Consider the following 17,956-nt stretch of genomic DNA (forward strand, 5'->3'; position numbering starts at 1 on the left):
AAAAGAACAAAAAATGGTAATATTCTGAAATATTATTGCAATTTATATTTTTTATTTATAATTTATGTTGTTATATTATGTTTTTAAACTATTTTATGGCAGTATTTATTTATTTATTTATGTTTATTAGTTTGTTTGTGAACTAATTATTTTAACTTAATTTTATAATATGCTTAAACTTCACAATATAATGACATTACAATCATATTTAATCTTATTGGCTACTGAAATAAAATCACTCATGGGCAAATTAATCTAAAAGTTTAAAATGACTATGAAATTGTAAGTTAGAATGAAGTCAGTAACATGTGCCTAACATGTTTTATGGCTTTCATGCATAGATATTTACATTAGATGTTGCCTACACTATTGGTGTCTATTAGAAAGAATGCTTCAATAGAGCCACCATTTTAGTACAGGGTAGCACTCATTTAAATGAATGTGGGACCAAGATGCAGTGGAGGACTGGCCATCCAGAGGCAGAGATATATTCACATATCCCTACTGAAAAAAACAGCTTAAACCAGCCTAGGCTGATCAGGGTGGGAGATGACCAGCTAAAACCAGCTTGACCAGCCTAGTCAGTCCTGCTAAAACCAGGCTGGTCAAGCAAGTTTTAGCTGGTCATTTTCCAGCCTGACAAGCTAAGACCAGGCTGGAAATGGCTGGAAACCAGCCTGGAAGTGGCCAAAACCCCTCTAAAACCAGCCTGGTCAACCAGCTAAAACCAGCCAACCAGCCTAGGCTGGTTTAAGCTGTATTTTTCGGTATGCTACACATATCTATGATTGGGTTTATGACTTCCTGGTGGTCAGTATACAATTTTTTTTTTAATTATGAAAAGTATAATTTTACATCTACTCTGTATGTAATCCGTGTCCTGAAATACACCCACTCTCCCACTTTCACTGCATTGATGGCTTGCATTTTGCTTAGGAATTATCGTTTTAGCATGCAAGCTAAGATGCATTGTCATGTTGCTACCAGATAGCTTTCTAAAATTGGTAATTTGTAATGAATTGGTGCTTTGCTGGGATGTTTTAAGATGTATTACAACTTTGCTAATGTTTTAACATGTCGCTAACATAAATGAACATGTTGCTAACATGTTTTAGCATAGTTATCATATCATTAGCGATAATTAACTTGTATATGTTTCGCATTGTTGCTAGTGTAAATTGCATCGTTGGTGTTATTTATTCATTCATTCACTTTCTTTTCGACTTAGTGCCTTTATTAATTAGGGGTTGCCACAGCAGACTGAACCGCCAACTTATCCAGCATCTGTTTTACACAGCGGTTGCCCTTCCAGCCACAACCCAACACTGGGAAATTGTTGCTACTGTTAACTAGTATTTAAACACCGCTGATATGTTTTGGCATGTTGCTACCATTTGACTAGCATGTCCCAGACATGCATTGGTAAGTTGCTAGCATAAACTTAGCGTTAGTTAGGATGCTGCTAGCTTGTTCTATAATATGACCAACATACTCTAAGAGAATTAAGATGGGACAGAGCCAAGTCCCTTGTGCACTTTATGTGAGTAGCATTTGTATTCTGTAGTTTTTGTTGATCTAAAACATCCAAATATGTCAATTTTAAGTTGCTGGTTAAATGAGAGTGAGAGCGGTAGAAAGGTCAATGTGAGGACTTTGGTATCCAGCAGCTACTCCTGAAGCAGAGGAGTCAGTGTTTGGACATATACGGCACATCATATATTTATTGTGGAACATGATGTAAAGTGCTTGCAATCTTTCCTGTTGTCTCAGGTGATAAAGGCAGTGGAGGAGAACTACAGACTGCCGGGGCCCATGGACTGTCCGACCGCCCTCTATCACCTCATGATGGACTGCTGGCAGAAAGACAGGAACAGCCGGCCCAAATTCGAGGAGATTGTCAGCTTATTGGACAAGCTTATCCGCAATCCCAGCAGCCTGAAGGGTCTCGTTAACCCATCTAACAGGTAGAACACCAGCTATTGTCAGGATTTTTTATTTATTTATTTGTGTAACTATCTTCCTTTGATATTCTTACCCAGACTCAAAGAAACATGCCTATGCCAACATTTTTGTTCCAAAACTTTACTTATACACACTGAAATAGCTGAAAAGACCAGTAGAGAAGGTAAAAAGGTTAGTTCACCCAAAAATTAAAATGATGTTATTAATTACTGAAATCCATGTCTTTCCAAACCCCCAAGACCTTTGTAGGGTTGCACGATTCTGGCTAAAATGAGAATCATGATTTTTTTGCTTAAAATCAAGATCATGATTTTCTCACAATTATGTAGATGTAAAATAAAGGTTAATATGAGTAGGCTATTATTATTGTTATTTCTAAAACATATGGTAAAACAACAATAATAATATCAAACCTATGTGTAGGTCTACTGTTGGTTAAAATGCTAAATTTTGTAGAGACTTAGAATGGTGGACTTTGACTTTAGTGGAACAGACTTTAAATATGTCTTGTTTGTTAATTCACAGTAAAGTGATAACATCACAACCATTCATAATTTTAAAATGTAATTATTATGTTTAAGACATATGCTTGTCATTTGTCATTGACAACATTATTAGACCATTCTTTTTTTACTGGTAAAATGAGTCATTATCAGATTCCGGTAGCACAGTGGGTAGCACAATCGCCTCACAGCAAGAAGGCCACTGGTTCGGCCCTGGCTGGGTCAGCTGGGATTTCTGTGTGGAGTTTGCATGTTCTCCCCGTGCTCGTGGGTTTTCTCCTGGTGCTCTGGTTTCCCCCACAGTTCAACATGCGCTATAGGTGAATTTAATAAACTAAATTAGCCGAAGTGTATGTATGTGAATGTAAGAGTGTATGGGTGTTTTCTGGTGTTGGGTAGGGCATCCGCTGTGTAAAACATATGCTGGATAAGTTGCTGGTTCATTCCTCTGTGGCAAACCCTGATTAATAAAGCTACTAATCCGAAAAGAAAATGAATGAATGAATTATCAGATTCCCTCTTGCATTATATTGAACATTATATAGGGTAGAGTAGTTATACTGACCCAGTAAACATTTATTTTCATGCACAACACTGTGTTTGCTATGAAAGAAAAAACAAAGCAAACGCTTGTCGTAATCATAACTGTAAAATGCGATTTGATCGTTTAAATGATGTGTGCGTTCAGTTCCACTTTCACTGCTGAGTTCGCTCATGTTATGGCTGCCGTCGCTTTGTGAAAAAAACATACATGCAAATCACACTTACCGCGCAGCTTCCAAACAATGACAAACTGAATGTTATTTACAACTTTATTACCTGTTATTTATTCACAGCCCATACAGGTTCTGTTCACTAAAGTAAACATTACTGGCGGGCACGCGCCTGTCCCCTCAGTAGTAAACAAAGAGTTCATCAGCTCATGTGTGATTTTGTGGCCGCGAATATGTCATTACATTAAGACAGAAATTACATTTTTAAGTGAATTATACCTTTTAAATACAAAATGTGACGCTTTTAATGCCATTTAGAGGTGTCCATGTTGCTAAACAAAGTATATATAACTTGTGCAACTGACTTTATGCTTCTCTCTTTACGTTGAAATTATAATTAGATTAGATTAGATTCAACTTTATTGTCATTACACATGTACAAGTACAAGGCAACGAAATGCAGTTTAGGTCTAACCAGCAGTGCAATAGCAGCAAGTGCAGGATAAAGGTATAAGTTATAAAGTGCAGTTATAGAAAAATTATGGTAATATTTACAGATGGATGTGCTATCAACATTATATACAGGTTGTATTAGCTATGAACAGATTTACAATAAATGAATATATGTACAGGATGCTATTAATAGCAGAAGTGTGCAGATAGATAAACATAATTACAAATGTCCATGTGCTGTGGGTATGTACAGGTCAAGTAAATGAATCAGTGCAATGAATATGTGCAAACTTTAAATGTGCAAATGTTAAATAGTGCAGTGATTGTGAGGAGTATAAGTTAGAGGAGTGGGGGGAGGGGTGTATTGGGGGAGCAAACGATTCAGTGAGGGGCAGAGTTCAAAAGCGAGACAGCTCTGGGGAAAAAGCTGTTCCTCAGTCTGCTGGTTTTTGTCCGGGGGAACCTGAAGCGCCTGCCGGAAGGCAGGAGAGAAAACAGTCTGTGAGCAGGGTGAGAGGTGTCCTTAAGAATACTGCGTGCTCGGCGCAGACAGTGTTTCTTCTGGATATCCTCTATGGCTGGCAGTGTAGTCCCTGTGATGCGTTGGGCAGTTACACCACCCGCTGCAGTGCCTTACGCTCAGCAACAGAGCAGCTTCCATGCCAGACTGTTACGCAGTTGGTCAGGATGCTTTCTATTGTGCAACGGTAGAAGTTCACCAAGACGGCTGATGAAAGCTGGTTCTTCTTAAGTTGCCTCAGGAAGAATAGGCGCTGGTGAGCCTTCTTGACCAGGCTGGAGGTGTTGACAGAATCTGCAGATTATTATGAATATTATTATTGTTGCTATTTTTGCAGAATGATTTTGAGAGAATAGTAACTAAAAACTTAACACGCAAAATATTTGTTTCATAAAACTTGACATGAGTGTGTCTGCAGAGTAAGTTTTCTCCACCACGTCGCTGTCTATAATAGATCAGCTGATTGCCGCAACCGTTTAACATCAGTGTCTGTGTAACTGTGTCTGCTGAACAGCACCAGAGCCGTGCTGACCATTAGAGCCAGTCGCAGCTTTTTCAGTTGAGGCCGTGATCAATCATAGGCATTTAAAAACGCTCAAAACAAGGTGCTCAAAAAGCAAGCGGGATAATATTTACATTTGTTTATTTGCTATAAATGCTCATGTTGTTCTGTGCATGTACTTTAGTTTTGTTTAATACATTCAAAAAGAGTGTTTTCTTTGAGCAGGTAAAATTAAAGGCACAGTAGATGTATCTGACTACTTATAATAAAGAATAAAATGGTATTACAAAAAATATATGTAAACACGAAAAAAACACATGCATTCGGGAATTCAAAGATCGGTTTTTATATGTGGAAATAAATCAGATATAAATCGAGAATGTGACAATGCGACTATCATGTAAACAGGCAGATCGGATTTATTGAAGCATTCCGTTTTGTACATCATTAAACTTGCGACAATGTGGTACTTCTCCGTGAATTAATGACGTAGAAGGAACAGCGTGTGTGTGCTCATCCTAAAATTTCAGACTCACCCTTCCTCATTAAAGCCCACCACAATTTGCTCTCGCCAGACCTGAGATCTCTCTCGTACCCACAAATTCCTCTGAATGGTGGAAGACACCATATACAAACCAAAAGCGCAAGCTGCGATGACGGCCTTTTCTCTTTTTAAAGAGAACTTTGCATATTTTGCGGAGCTAAAAGCAAGACAGTTTCTTCCATTGTGGCATGCACGATGACGTAAATTGTATAGCAAGTGTAAACACATGAATTAGATATGTGTCACAGTTAAAAGAACGTGTAAACGAACAGGCAAAAAAATCTGATATAAGCACCAAATCGGAATTGGGCATCAAGACCAGACAGTGTAAACATGGCCTTACTTGTAGTAGGGACACAATATCCGTAAATGCTCTTTTGGATTTTATTCTAGGAAAGTGACCTATACGTCTTATAAACTGGAGATTTGTTGGTTTAATATATGAACATTGTCGAGAATAGCAAAGACAAAATCAAAAACATGTCTCGAGACTTTAAATGCCTTATCTGCATCAAGGCTATTACAGTAATAATTCTGAAAGGCAAATGCAATTGAATATAATTGTTCTAAACATTTACAGGATATTTCATATTGCTACAGACACATGTTTTCCTAGGCCAGGGCTGGATTGCATTCTCTCTTATTGTTCTTAGTATATGCTAATGATGTTGTTGTTTACAGCATATGATTAATGTAGATGGTGAGATCACAATGTCAGGTCTGTGAAATATTGATAACTGTGGGTTAACCATCCTGGTACATGGCTGTCACAGGAAATCAAGGCTTTAATGACACTTGTGACAAATGCGCAGTCACATTCCGTGATTTACTGACGAGTTAAACAGAAGCGACAGTGTGCAAATGACTTCCAATTACTGTGATTATACATATCCGATACATTTCCTGCATCTGAAGCGTTCTGCGTTCTTACATGTGGGATTCATCCATTATCAGTAATTGTGTTATGCGATTATGTTCAGGTTTAATATGGAATTGATTTGCAGTCTGGGAATGTTTCTGGAGCCGAGAGTGTTATTGCGTTGTAATTTTCTTTATTTGCCTTGGATGATAATATTAGCAAGTGTGGCCACTCATTAGGGCAACAGAAATGTTTATGGTCATGATAAGATTTAATTTAGCATGCGTATGAAAGCAGAATTAAAAGATGTGTTACATGGAAATATGTATTGTTGATGTTTCAAGTGTTTTGTTAGATATCAACCAGGGTTGAAAAGTCTGGGAAACCAGGGTAAAAATGTAATTATATTAGAATGACATATTTCTAGAATAAGTCTGTTTCAGACATTTTTAGATTTTACTGTGTGTTATAGCACAGTTATTATAGCATATTATGGACTGAAATAAAATAGTGTTGAATGTGTATATCAGGGCTATTCAATAAGTTTGTCATGGGGGCCAGTCCATGAAAAACATTCCAAATGATGGGCCAGAGAGATATTACTTGCAATATAAGTGATCACTCAACAGCAATATAAGAGCCCATATGCCGTATTTTTGCTCCTTCAGACATCAGTGTATTGTTTAAGTAGGCTTCTTCTACATTCAAACACATTCATATGTTATGTTTTGAACTGCATAACAATTAGGGATGCAACGATTATAGATTTTAGATTATAGTCTGAAGAATAATCATGGTTTCACGGTTATCACAATTATTATGCATTTATTAAATTCAAAACACTGCTAGTTTAGAAAATTTCATGACAACTTATATTTTAAAGTGTTGTTTATTGCTATTCAGTAACCAAATACAGCACAAAATATTAATAAAAAACAAAACAAACGTAACGGTTACTAAAGTAACCCTTCATTACCCGAAGGGGGGGAACGGAAATGCTATGTGGAAACTTCCACTATGGGGATTTCGTCAGAAACCAATCATCTGAAAGAGTATAAAAAGGGCCAATGAGTTGGCGGCATCAGCGTGAACAGCTGGCATCAATGACAATCAGTCATGCTATAAAGACGCTGCCAGTGCCATGCTCGACATCCTTTTCTAGCTGAAGAGACTTTCACGCTCAACAGCTAAGGGACAATCGTTGTGGCGAAGGAACATAGCATTTCCGTTCCCCCCCTCGGGGAACGAAGGGTTACTTTAGTAACCGTAACATTCCCCTTCGGATGGGGAACTCCAATGCTATGTGGAAACTTCCACTACTATCAGTCCCGATAGGGAGGACGCTGCGGAGCTCACCTGCTACCCAGAGGCGAGACCTGGTGGCAACCTGTGGACTAGCCTAAAGATAGGGAGTCCATGCATAAGGATGGTTAGCAAGGAGGGAAGACACGAGCACGCCTAGAAGGGGGTACTAAACCGTGGCTGAGTGAGCGTATGGAATCGCCAGTGGGGATCACGCATAGCAGGCACCTATACCTAGAACGCGGGCTGACCAGCGGGCATGCCAACAACGTAACGGGCCAACACCTGACTCCTCTGCTGAGTCAGGTGCTGGGGGCCTCGGAGGAACTCTGCAGGGTTCGCGAAATTGGGGAACTAAACTGACAAAGCTGAAAAAGCGCACGTATCTCCGGGTTAGGGGGAATGGCGAAGCAAGCGTGTTTCGACACCTCAACCGAATCGTTTCCTTAATCACCAAGGGTTATCTAATACCCTTGAGGAAACAGGCTCCACTCGCAGAATGTAAACCCTGCAAATGTATAGGGTGTCACCCAACCCGCAGCTCTACAAATGTCTGTCAGAGAGGCGCTGCGTGCCTAGGAGGATGCGACGCTCCGAGTGGAGTGCGCTCTCACCCCCGGGGGACACAGCTCACCCTGGCTCTGATAAGCAAGGGAGATGGCATCCACTATCCAGTGGGCCAACTTGTTTAGATACGGCACTTCCCTTCTGCCGATCGCCGTAACAGACAAAGAGCTGGTCAGAGGATCTAAATCTCTGAGTGTGGTCCACATATATTAGCAAAGCGCGAACAGGACACAACATTGAAAGGGCTGGGTCTGCCTCCTCTGCGGGCAGCGCTTGCAGGCTCACTACCTGATCCTTAAACGGCGTGGTAGGAGCCTTGGGCTCATAGACGGGCCAGGGTCTCAAGACAATGTGAGAGTAGGCCGGCCCGAATTCTAGGCACGAGTCACTGACCGAAAATGCCTCCAGGTCCCCAACCCTCTTAATCGGTGCCAACACGACCAGCAGAGCTGTCTTCAAGGACAGAAATCTCAAGGATACTGAATCGAGTGGTTCGAAGGGATCCCCACGTAGGCTCGTTAGCACTACCGCGAGATCCCAAGAGGGCATGAGAGGGGGGCAGGGTGGAAACATCCGCCTCGCACCTCTGAGGAACCGGATGATGAGGTTATGTCTCCCCACGGTGCCGCCATCCATCGCATCATGATGAGCGGAGATGGTGGCCACGTAAACCTTCTGTGTGGAGGGCGACAGCCTTCGCTCCAACCTGTCCTGAAGGAAAGAAAGCACAACACTGATCTGGCAAGATCGGGGGTTTTCTCGGCGAGAAGCGCACCACTCAGTGAATAGACTCCACTTCAGGGCGTAGGCATGCCTCGTAGAGGGTGCACTAGCCTGAGTGATGGTATTAACCACCGCCAACAGTAGGTTACCTAAGTTTTCCTCGTCGCGTCTATGGACCATACGTGGAGGTTCCACAGATCTGAGCGAGGGTGCCAGATAGTGCCCTGTCCCTGAGAGAGTAGGTCCTCTCTCAAAGGGACCTGCCAGGGGGGGGCCGTCACGAGTAGGGAGAGTTCTGATATCCAGGTCCGGTTGGGCCAGGAGGCGCAACTAGCAAGACCTGCTCCTCGTCCTCCCTGACCTTGCACAGAAACTGCGCGAGTAGGCTCACTGGGGGAAACGCATACTTACGCATGCCCCGAGACTCGGGGTGGAGTCGCCATTCTCCCAGGGAAGGAACTGCCGTGAGCGCGTTGGCTGCACGGTTGAGCCCATCCGGGATGTAAATAGCAAGCAGCGACTTCAGCCGCGTATGACTCCAGAGGAGCAGACGGCGAGCGAGCTGAGACATGCGGCAGGAGCGTATACCCCCCATACGGTTGGTATAAGCTACCGCAGCCGTGCTGTCCGTCCGGACCAGCACGTGTTGCCCACTCAGCCCACTCAGTAAAAAGCGGCGCAGAGCGAGAAAAACTGCCAACAGCTCTAGGTAGTTGATATCCCAATGCAGCTGGGTTCCCTTCCACAGGTCCGCAGCAGCATGCCCGCAACACACGGCCCCCCAACCCGTACTGGAGGCATCTGTCAAAACGACAACATGCCTGGACACCTGACCTTGCTGACCTCTAATCGGTCCGGCCGCGGGGCTGGGGGATAAACCATCTCCAGATCCAAGGCCGAAGCAGCCTGGGGAAGCACAGCCACAAAGTCTGCTTCTAGATTCGATGCCGCGCTCATCATCCCGGAGGGTGAGAGCAGGTTCGAATCCTCAACAGACCTTGACAGCCCCCTCTCCAAGGATGGTGAGGATAGAGGCGCACGCAGTCCGGGCAGAAAAAAGTGCCCTCAAGACTGCATGAGTTTACTGTGCACTTCCGGGAAGAAGGGAACGGGAGGCTTTGAAGGTCTTGCCTCCTTATATCCTCCGCATAACACCCATCTAGTCGGTCCGGGCGCGGAGCTGGGGGATATACCATCACCAGACCCACGGCCAAAGCAGCCCAAGAAAGCACGGCCATCATGTCTGCTTTTTAGATGCCAACACCGTGCTCTGCACCCCTGAGGGAGGGAGCGAGCGGGCTCGCATCCTCATCAGACAATGACAGCCCATCCTCCGATGCAGCGATAGACATCTGACCCTCGGTGTCATCATGTGAGAGAGCGACCATCCAAGGATGGATCGCTTCTCTTCACCTGAAGCTTGGATGGAGCGTGTGGAGGAGCGAGAGGTCTGCAGCCCGAGGGTGGCGGATTTACTCCCACTGTAACCCTCAGATCTGCCCGAGTGCCAACCACAGTGCGGGTGACAACTGGGGTCGGTCGTTCTTTTGCAAGAGCGAGCCGCGATCTTAACTGCGCAACAGACATGACATCAGTGATGGCATGCACTGTCTGCAAGCACCACATTAACATGCTGGACCCCCAGACATGAAACGCTGTGCTCGTGCCCATCATCCGGGGACAGGAAACCACCGCATCCAGAAAAGCACGGTCGGAGTGACGTCTTGAAAAAGATGCGCTGCACAACCGTGTTGCTCTTTTAGGAAAGCTTTTTTCCTAAATACAAACCTCTCTTGGAGGACCGGACCTAAAGGACGCCAGGCAAGGGAGAAAAATCCAGCTTGACCATCTGCCACTGCGTATACGCGCTCTGGACCGGGAGAAGCTGCTTCTCGATCTCTCTCTGTAGACACAGGTTGGAGATACCCTCAAAGACTATCTCAGAAGCTTTGTGAAAGGCTCTGACAGCGAAAGTATGTCGAGCATGGCACTGGCTGCGTCTTTATAGCATGACGGATTGTCATTGATGCCAGCTGTGCACGCTGATGCCGCCAACTTATTGGCATTTTATTGGCCCGTACTCTTTCAGATGATTGGTTTCTGACGAAATCCCCATAGTGAAAGTTTCCACATAGCATTGGAGTTCCCCATCCGAAAGGGAACAATAGTCCATTTCTCTCTTTGGACTTAAAAATAAATGAAAAAGTTTTCGATTTAAACATAATGATAATGATAAATTTATAATGAAAATAAATGACAGAACAATGAATAAATAAATAAAAATAAGAATAACTAAAAAATAGTATTGGTCTAATGTTAATTTAAGCTATATGTTAATTTAAGCTAATTTGTAATAATTCCTCTAACTTATCTTCTGTTTACATTGCACTGAAAGCCACGCAAAACTCTCACCACTACAGCGTGAGAATTTCAACTGTGTGCGCCTGGAGGTTCGCTTGCTTCCAATATGCACATGTCTCCAATGTCTCCTACAGTGTAGTATAAGTTTTTTGAATCATAGTATTAAAATATTTGAATAGTTCAGATGCAAAAACCCCTAAGTGCCATCTGGAATTTTCTTCACAGGAGCCTGAGAAAAAGACTAATATTAGAAGAATGGCACTTAGATGGCACTTGGAGGTTTTTGCATCTGAACTCTTCAATATTTAAGGCCAAATAGTCAAAAACTAGATTTTTTTTTGTAGTATCTTTTTGACGCACTGTAAATACACTGCAAAATCCTCTGTGCCCGTAAATTTTAAACTGAGTAAAATTTACTCAGTTTAGATAGTATTTGGTCCCTCTCTAAATTGACTTAAAGTTACTCAAGTTAATGAGACAATGAAAGGATTAATTAGGTGATGATTGAGCACTGATGATGACCTGCTGTTAATCAACAGAAACACAGAAGTGAAAGGCAAAACTACAACTGACTTCAGACACAGCCTTAGATGAAATCATGTAATATATTGAATCTCTCAAAATCTCAGCAGTGGATCATAAAGCAACTCCACAAAAGCAGCTTTACTTGTTACAAACCTGTTTGCCTTTATTTAAACAGGGACCAAATACTTTCTGAATGGAGTAAATTTTACTGTGTATAGTTTTAAGTATTATATATATATATATATATATATATATATATATATATATATATATATATATATATATATATATATATATATATTTATATATATATATATATATATATATATATATATATATATATATATTTAATAAAATGTACTTTGTTATTTCCAGTTTACTAAACAAGATGTTTTTTAAAAAACTATATGAGTTCGTTACTATGCTTTTATTATAGTTATCTATAAAAACCTAATTAAAATTAGAAATATAGAAATTTTTTTATAAAATATTATATGCATAACAGTGTAGTATTTTACAGTGTAGTAGTATTATGTAACAAATTTGTAGTTAAAATAGTATATTTTGTTGCTGTTGCTGTCTTTTTTCTAATTTTGTTGTTTTAGTCATTTCTCCTTTAATTTAGTATGCTTATATATAACCCTGATAACCATGAAATCTCTTTAACCATGAAATGTAATTAAGTTTAATTTAATTATTTTAATTAAATTATTAATAAAAAAAATAAAAAAATTATAATATTTGTGTCATGGTGGCTCAGTGGGTAGCATGATCACCTCACAGCAAGAAGGTTGCTGGTTTAAGCCTCGGCTGGGTTGGCATTTCTGTGTGGAGTTTGCATGTTCTCCCCGTGTTCGCGTGGGTTTTCTCCGAGTGCTCCAGTTTTCCCCACAGTCCAAAGACATGCGCTATAGATGAATTGGCTATTAGCTATTAGCTAAATTGTCCGTAGTGTATGTGTGTGACTGAGTGTGTATGAATGTTTTCCAGTGATGGGTTGCAGCTGGAAGGGCATTTGTGCGTAAAACATATGCTGGATAGGTTGGCGGTTCATTCCACTGTGGCGACCCCAGATCAATAAATGGACTAAGCTGAAAAGAAAATGAATGAATGAATGAATTAAAGTATTATATTTCACAATTCTGACTGCAGTAATTGCATGCATGTGTGACTTTTTTTAAAGTTATATGTTTATATTAAACTGTAAGACGGTACACAATTATGCTTTGGTCATCTCAAATCAGTAAATGTTTTTGCACCCTGTCTAATTCATTAAAGTCAAATTTGAAACCTTAATTACTGTCTTTGTCTCTTCGCAGAGTGTCTAATCTGTTAGTGGAGCAGGGCAGTCCAGAGGGCTGTGTGTTCAGATCAGTGGAGGAGTGGCTGGAGGCCATCAAAATGGGTCGATACACTGAGCTTTTCATGGAAAGTGGATACACTTCTCTACAAGTAGTCACTCAAATGACCTTGGAGTAAGTTATCCATCATGGAAAATGACTTTGTGAAAGCATGACTTGTATTTTCTGTTTTATTTACAGGGAATTCAAGGCACATTCCAACTGTTGTAATTTACATGGTGCTGAATGGACTGTAATTTGAAAATAAGTAAATAAATAGCTGAAAGACCACATTAATTGTAGTGTTTAGCAGTGGTTAGTTGTTGTTGTTATTATTATTATTAATATTATTATTATAATTATTATTATTAGTAGTAGTATTAGTAATAGTAGTAGTAGTAGTATTTTTTAAGTCCAATGTGAAGTTTTTATTCTTTAAGTTTTGTTTTTATTTAGTTTAATTCCTATTCATAGCAAATCCAGAAAGCTGATAATAAATTTAATGTTGTCTTTATTTTATTTATTTATTTAATATTCTTTTATTTTTTTATTTTTTTTTAAAAAAAATTCCAGTGCTTTGCCTCTGATCTTATTCTCGTTTAATATACTAATGGCTCTTTTTTTTTATTTTGTAAACTTTCAACAAATTAAGATTCAGTATTTTGTTTTATTTTATTTTTATTTATTTTATGATTTTATTATTATTTTTCCAGAACTGTGTGTATGTTCTTCTAAATAAAAAAAAAAAATATATATATATATATAATTTAAAATATATAAATATATATGCATGTACAGTATGTATGTATGTATGTACACTTTCAGAAATAAAGGTACAGGAGCTATCACTGGGGCAGTACCTTTTCAAACGATACATATTTGAACCTTAAGGGTCCATAATATGACCTCAAAGGCGCATTTGGGCACTAATGGCCCATTTTCACTGTGTGGTACAGTACGGTTCAGTTCGGTACTCTTTTATGGCCGTTTCCACTGTCAAAAGGTACTTAAAAGTGAACCATACCATACCACTTTTTGGGCACCCTTTGCAAAAGGGTACCTAGCACAACAAAAGGGTACCAAAAAGTGAAGCTAGATGCGCAACTGGACACTATTGGTTTACAGAGAAGCTTGACGCGCATACAAGTAAAATAATGAAAACAAAGAAACCACCATTTTTTAAATACACAGCCAAGATATTACATCATTATGACATTATAATAACAAGCCATTGTTGACCTGAGCTCAGACAAAGCTCATTGCTATTTTGAGGAACTTAAATAGACGGTTCAATAGACCAGATCAAAGCTGGTCTATTGTCTAGCGCAGAGCATGTTAGTTGTGCGCCTCGCTTACACATTGCTTAATACACACAGGATGTACAGCAATTATACGCAAATATATGTAAATATCTTTACAAATGAAAAAATATTATTTTCTAGCGTACATAAATATAAAAACCATACTTTCATGCCTTCGTCTCGGGGGGCTTTTTAAGTTTATTCATAACAATTTGCTTTTGTATAATGTTATCATTATTAGCAGTATTATTTATTATATGCATATTTATATTTTTTTATTAAAAACAAGCTTAGATTTGTCCACCTGTCAGGTTTTAGACCATATGGGGCATAGCATGTGTATTTGGATAAAACTGTTTTTGAACACACTTCGTTATTATTGTTCATTTATTCGTTTGCTGAAAATTAAAACTGAATTTAGAAATAGTTTTGAAACAAATCTTTGCGCTTAGCAAATGAAATTAATTATTTATAGGCTAATGGATATCTGTGCGTACAACACGTTTCCTATCCACGAGAGAGAAAGCGAAAGTAAACAATGAGGAGGCTCATCTCTCAATCTCGCACTGTAGATGCTCTGTTTAACTGTTTTCTCTCTAGTGAAGTGTTTAGTTTTTCCACTTACAAAGTCCACCATGTAAATAGCAAATGCGCTATGGCGCGGCGCAACTGGCTCTTAAAGGGAATGGGAGATGAGACTCTGGTTGGTTTATTCTTAAAACACACCTATAACTCATTAAGAGAATAAGCTCAACCCTGTTAGACAATGCGTCAAGGCGCAAAGTGGATTTTTCCGTCCTTAAAATAGCAAAAGTGACAAGCCCTTAATGCGTTTGCGCTCTGCGCTTTGGTCTTTGCGCATGGATTGTCAAAAAGAGCCCTAAATGTATGCTGTTTGTAGTTTACCTGTAAATGGTAGCATATCGGAGACAGTAAGGGTGTGTATGTGTTCATATGTTGCATTTACTTATTTAGTTTATATAATTGCAGACATTACAGTAGGCATTGATCTGCAGTAATAATCAAATCCTGTTCATAGAAAAGTTAGCAATGAGCATTTATACACAAGTATTTATGTGTATAAAGCCTGTTTTGTGAGAAGTGCTTCTCATGTGATATATGAACGACCAGTATAGCTTTACGTTGACATTTACTATAACGAGAATGACGTCGACTGAAACTTTCTGTCGTCCACCATGCCCTAGGCAGTTGAAACACAAGCCTGATAAAGGTGACCCGCACCATACCAAACTGTACCAGTTAGTGGAAATGAGCCATAATATGCACCTTTGAGTTACCTCTGTGTGACTATTTGGATATAAATATGCATCTTTTGAAACGGTACTGCCCCAGTGACAGCTCCTGTACCTTTATTATTTCTAAGAGTATATGTATGTATTTGTGCATGTATGTTTCCCTCCAGCTGTAAAAAATTACTGATTTGCTTGTTGTTTTGCAGAGATCTCCGGCGGGTCGGAGTCACTTTGGCGGGCCATCAGAAGAAGATCCTCAACAGCATTCAGGAGATGCGGGTCCAGATGATGAACGCCACTATGCCCATATGAGGCTCACACCAGCCTCCAGCAGTAGCCTAGCACTTTCTACAGACACTTATTTATTGAACGGAACTATTAATGAAGAAACCTGACGACGGACAAAACGGCGACGGTCTTCGTTTTTTTTTTTTTTTGAACTCTCACCGAGGAGCTGGACCGAAACGTTGAGTGCTGTTTCTTTTGGAAAAGTGTGGCACATCTCCAGGTAGGATCGCTGACTCGGGATCAGGCATCTCTGGGCTGAATGTATAGCATTTTTCCATGACCTCATTCAACAATGTTAATACCTCCGGAATGAGAGACTGCGTTGGACTTTTATTTTGTGAATTTATTTAGTGAATTTTCAGCAGTAAAAGACTGAAGTCATATCAATGGAAAATATGGCAGTGTTAAACAAAGCAATAGTAGATTTCCAGCTCGATGATCGTTGATTTTGCTTCACTCTCAATTGTTACTTCCTTGTTTTGAAAAGGCCAGACCAACACTGCCTGATTTTTCACAGATTTAACCAAATTCAGTCAAATTTTTTTTCAGTTAGTTGGAAGAAATTTTGATATGTATGACATTTTGTTTACTTTTCGCACAGCTACAAACTGACAAGCTTGAACTCAGTGTTTCTGATCTCACTTCATCTATGCTAAAACAGATGGATAAGGACAACAATATTCATAAACCTCACTACTATGCCATACTTTTTAAATTAAGATTACTGCGCAAAATAAAAATGCAGATATCATCAAGGTATCATCAATTTTCCCTTGAAAACATGTTTCTTTTTTTAAAACTGCAAAACTATTACGAGTAATAGGTCTGAAAAAAACTGGTAATTATCAAGAAATTATATATGAAATCTAGATTGTAAAAGAAATTGATTACATATAGTATATGTGGATACCTGATAACAATTAGAAGTGAATAGTCTAGCATGGAAAAGATAATGGGAGCATAGAAACACATTGTAATACTCAATAAGTTAAGGTAATTCAAACCATTTAAGTTCAAAACCTAATCCTAGTGAGTACTTAACTTAAGTTGAGTTGTCAACTTAAACCATTTGAGTACACGAATAAATGAATTACTTTAAAACCCAATAAATTAAGAGAACTCAAATCAATTGAGTACTGTAAAACCCAATAAGTTAAGTCAACTCAAATTGTTTGAGGAAACCGATTGCTACAAACCATTTAAGTTTAAACATTTATCCTAATGACTACTGTGAACTTAATCCATTTGAGTACATGAACAAATTAGAGTACAGTAAAGCCCAATTAATAAAGAGCATTCAAAACAATCGAGCACTGTAAAACACAATAAGTTGTCAACTCAAATTGTTTGAGGAAACTGATTGCTACATATCATTTAAGTTAAAAAATTAATCCTAATAAGTACAGTGAACTTAATCCATTTGAGTACACGAAAAAAAAGGAGTACAGTAAAACCCAATAAATGAAGAGAACTCAAATCAATTAAGTACTGTAAAACCCAATAAGTCAAGTCAACTTAAATTGCTTGAGAAAACCTTTCTAATGCTTTTTTTAGATGAGGAAACTCTCCATTAAACAACAAAAGCAAAGTAGAAACAGATTTTAGGTTCAGGGGTGCAGTTAAATTTCAATTTGATAATCAGAAGAGAGCGTAAAGCACATAAAACATAAGCGTTGACTTTACATCACATTTACATCACAAGATTCGATTGAAATTACGCAGAAATCTCGCAGTGTTTGCTCAGCCTAAGAGGATGGATGGGATTGTTTTCCTTTTGCACAATAAGTGTCGTGAAGGGTGGAGGAAAGGTATTTGTATTTGAAAAATGTGACATGTTTCCAAACCACACATTTGTTTTAGTTCTGCTGATGTTTTTTTTTTCTTTTTCATGTAAATAGTGTACAGTTACAGTATTGATCCAGTGGAGCTCAGACGCATTCATCCATGTTCATGTTCATGTGCAGGTGGGCTTACATGATTTGTATATTCAGTCCAGTCAATAAATGTTTCTATTGATTCTCAGTGCTTCATTAGATAGGTAATGTAAACTTGTTTTTATCATTGATGTGTGAGCTTGACTATATTCTGCTACCTATATGTTCACCTTTCTCAGTTTTCTCACCGCTACAACGATATTACAATCAACATGAAATCAAAATGGAACCTTTTTACTCTTGCATTTCAGATTTTTGGATTATATTATAAATAATTAATAACTGTTTCACATTATGCGAAAAAAA

At 39.2% G+C, this 17,956-nt stretch overlaps 1 protein-coding gene across 2 annotated transcripts in view; it reads left to right on the forward strand.

Moving 5' to 3' along the window:
• LOC130236195 (ephrin type-A receptor 5) overlaps positions 1-17,733 on the forward strand; it is a 197,366-nt gene extending 179,633 nt beyond the window's left edge. For both annotated transcript variants that reach the window (XM_056466839.1, XM_056466840.1), the window contains exons 15-17: positions 1,771-1,964; positions 12,854-13,009; positions 15,635-17,733. In XM_056466839.1, the coding sequence (XP_056322814.1) occupies positions 1,771-1,964; positions 12,854-13,009; positions 15,635-15,740 (456 nt within the window). In that variant the 3' untranslated portion in view covers positions 15,741-17,733. The remainder of the gene's footprint in view (positions 1-1,770; positions 1,965-12,853; positions 13,010-15,634) is intronic.
• Positions 17,734-17,956: the final 223 nt, after the last annotated feature.

This window comes from Danio aesculapii, chromosome 10 (assembly GCF_903798145.1).
Source record: "Danio aesculapii chromosome 10, fDanAes4.1, whole genome shotgun sequence".
Classification (NCBI taxonomy): Eukaryota; Metazoa; Chordata; class Actinopteri; order Cypriniformes; family Danionidae; genus Danio; species Danio aesculapii.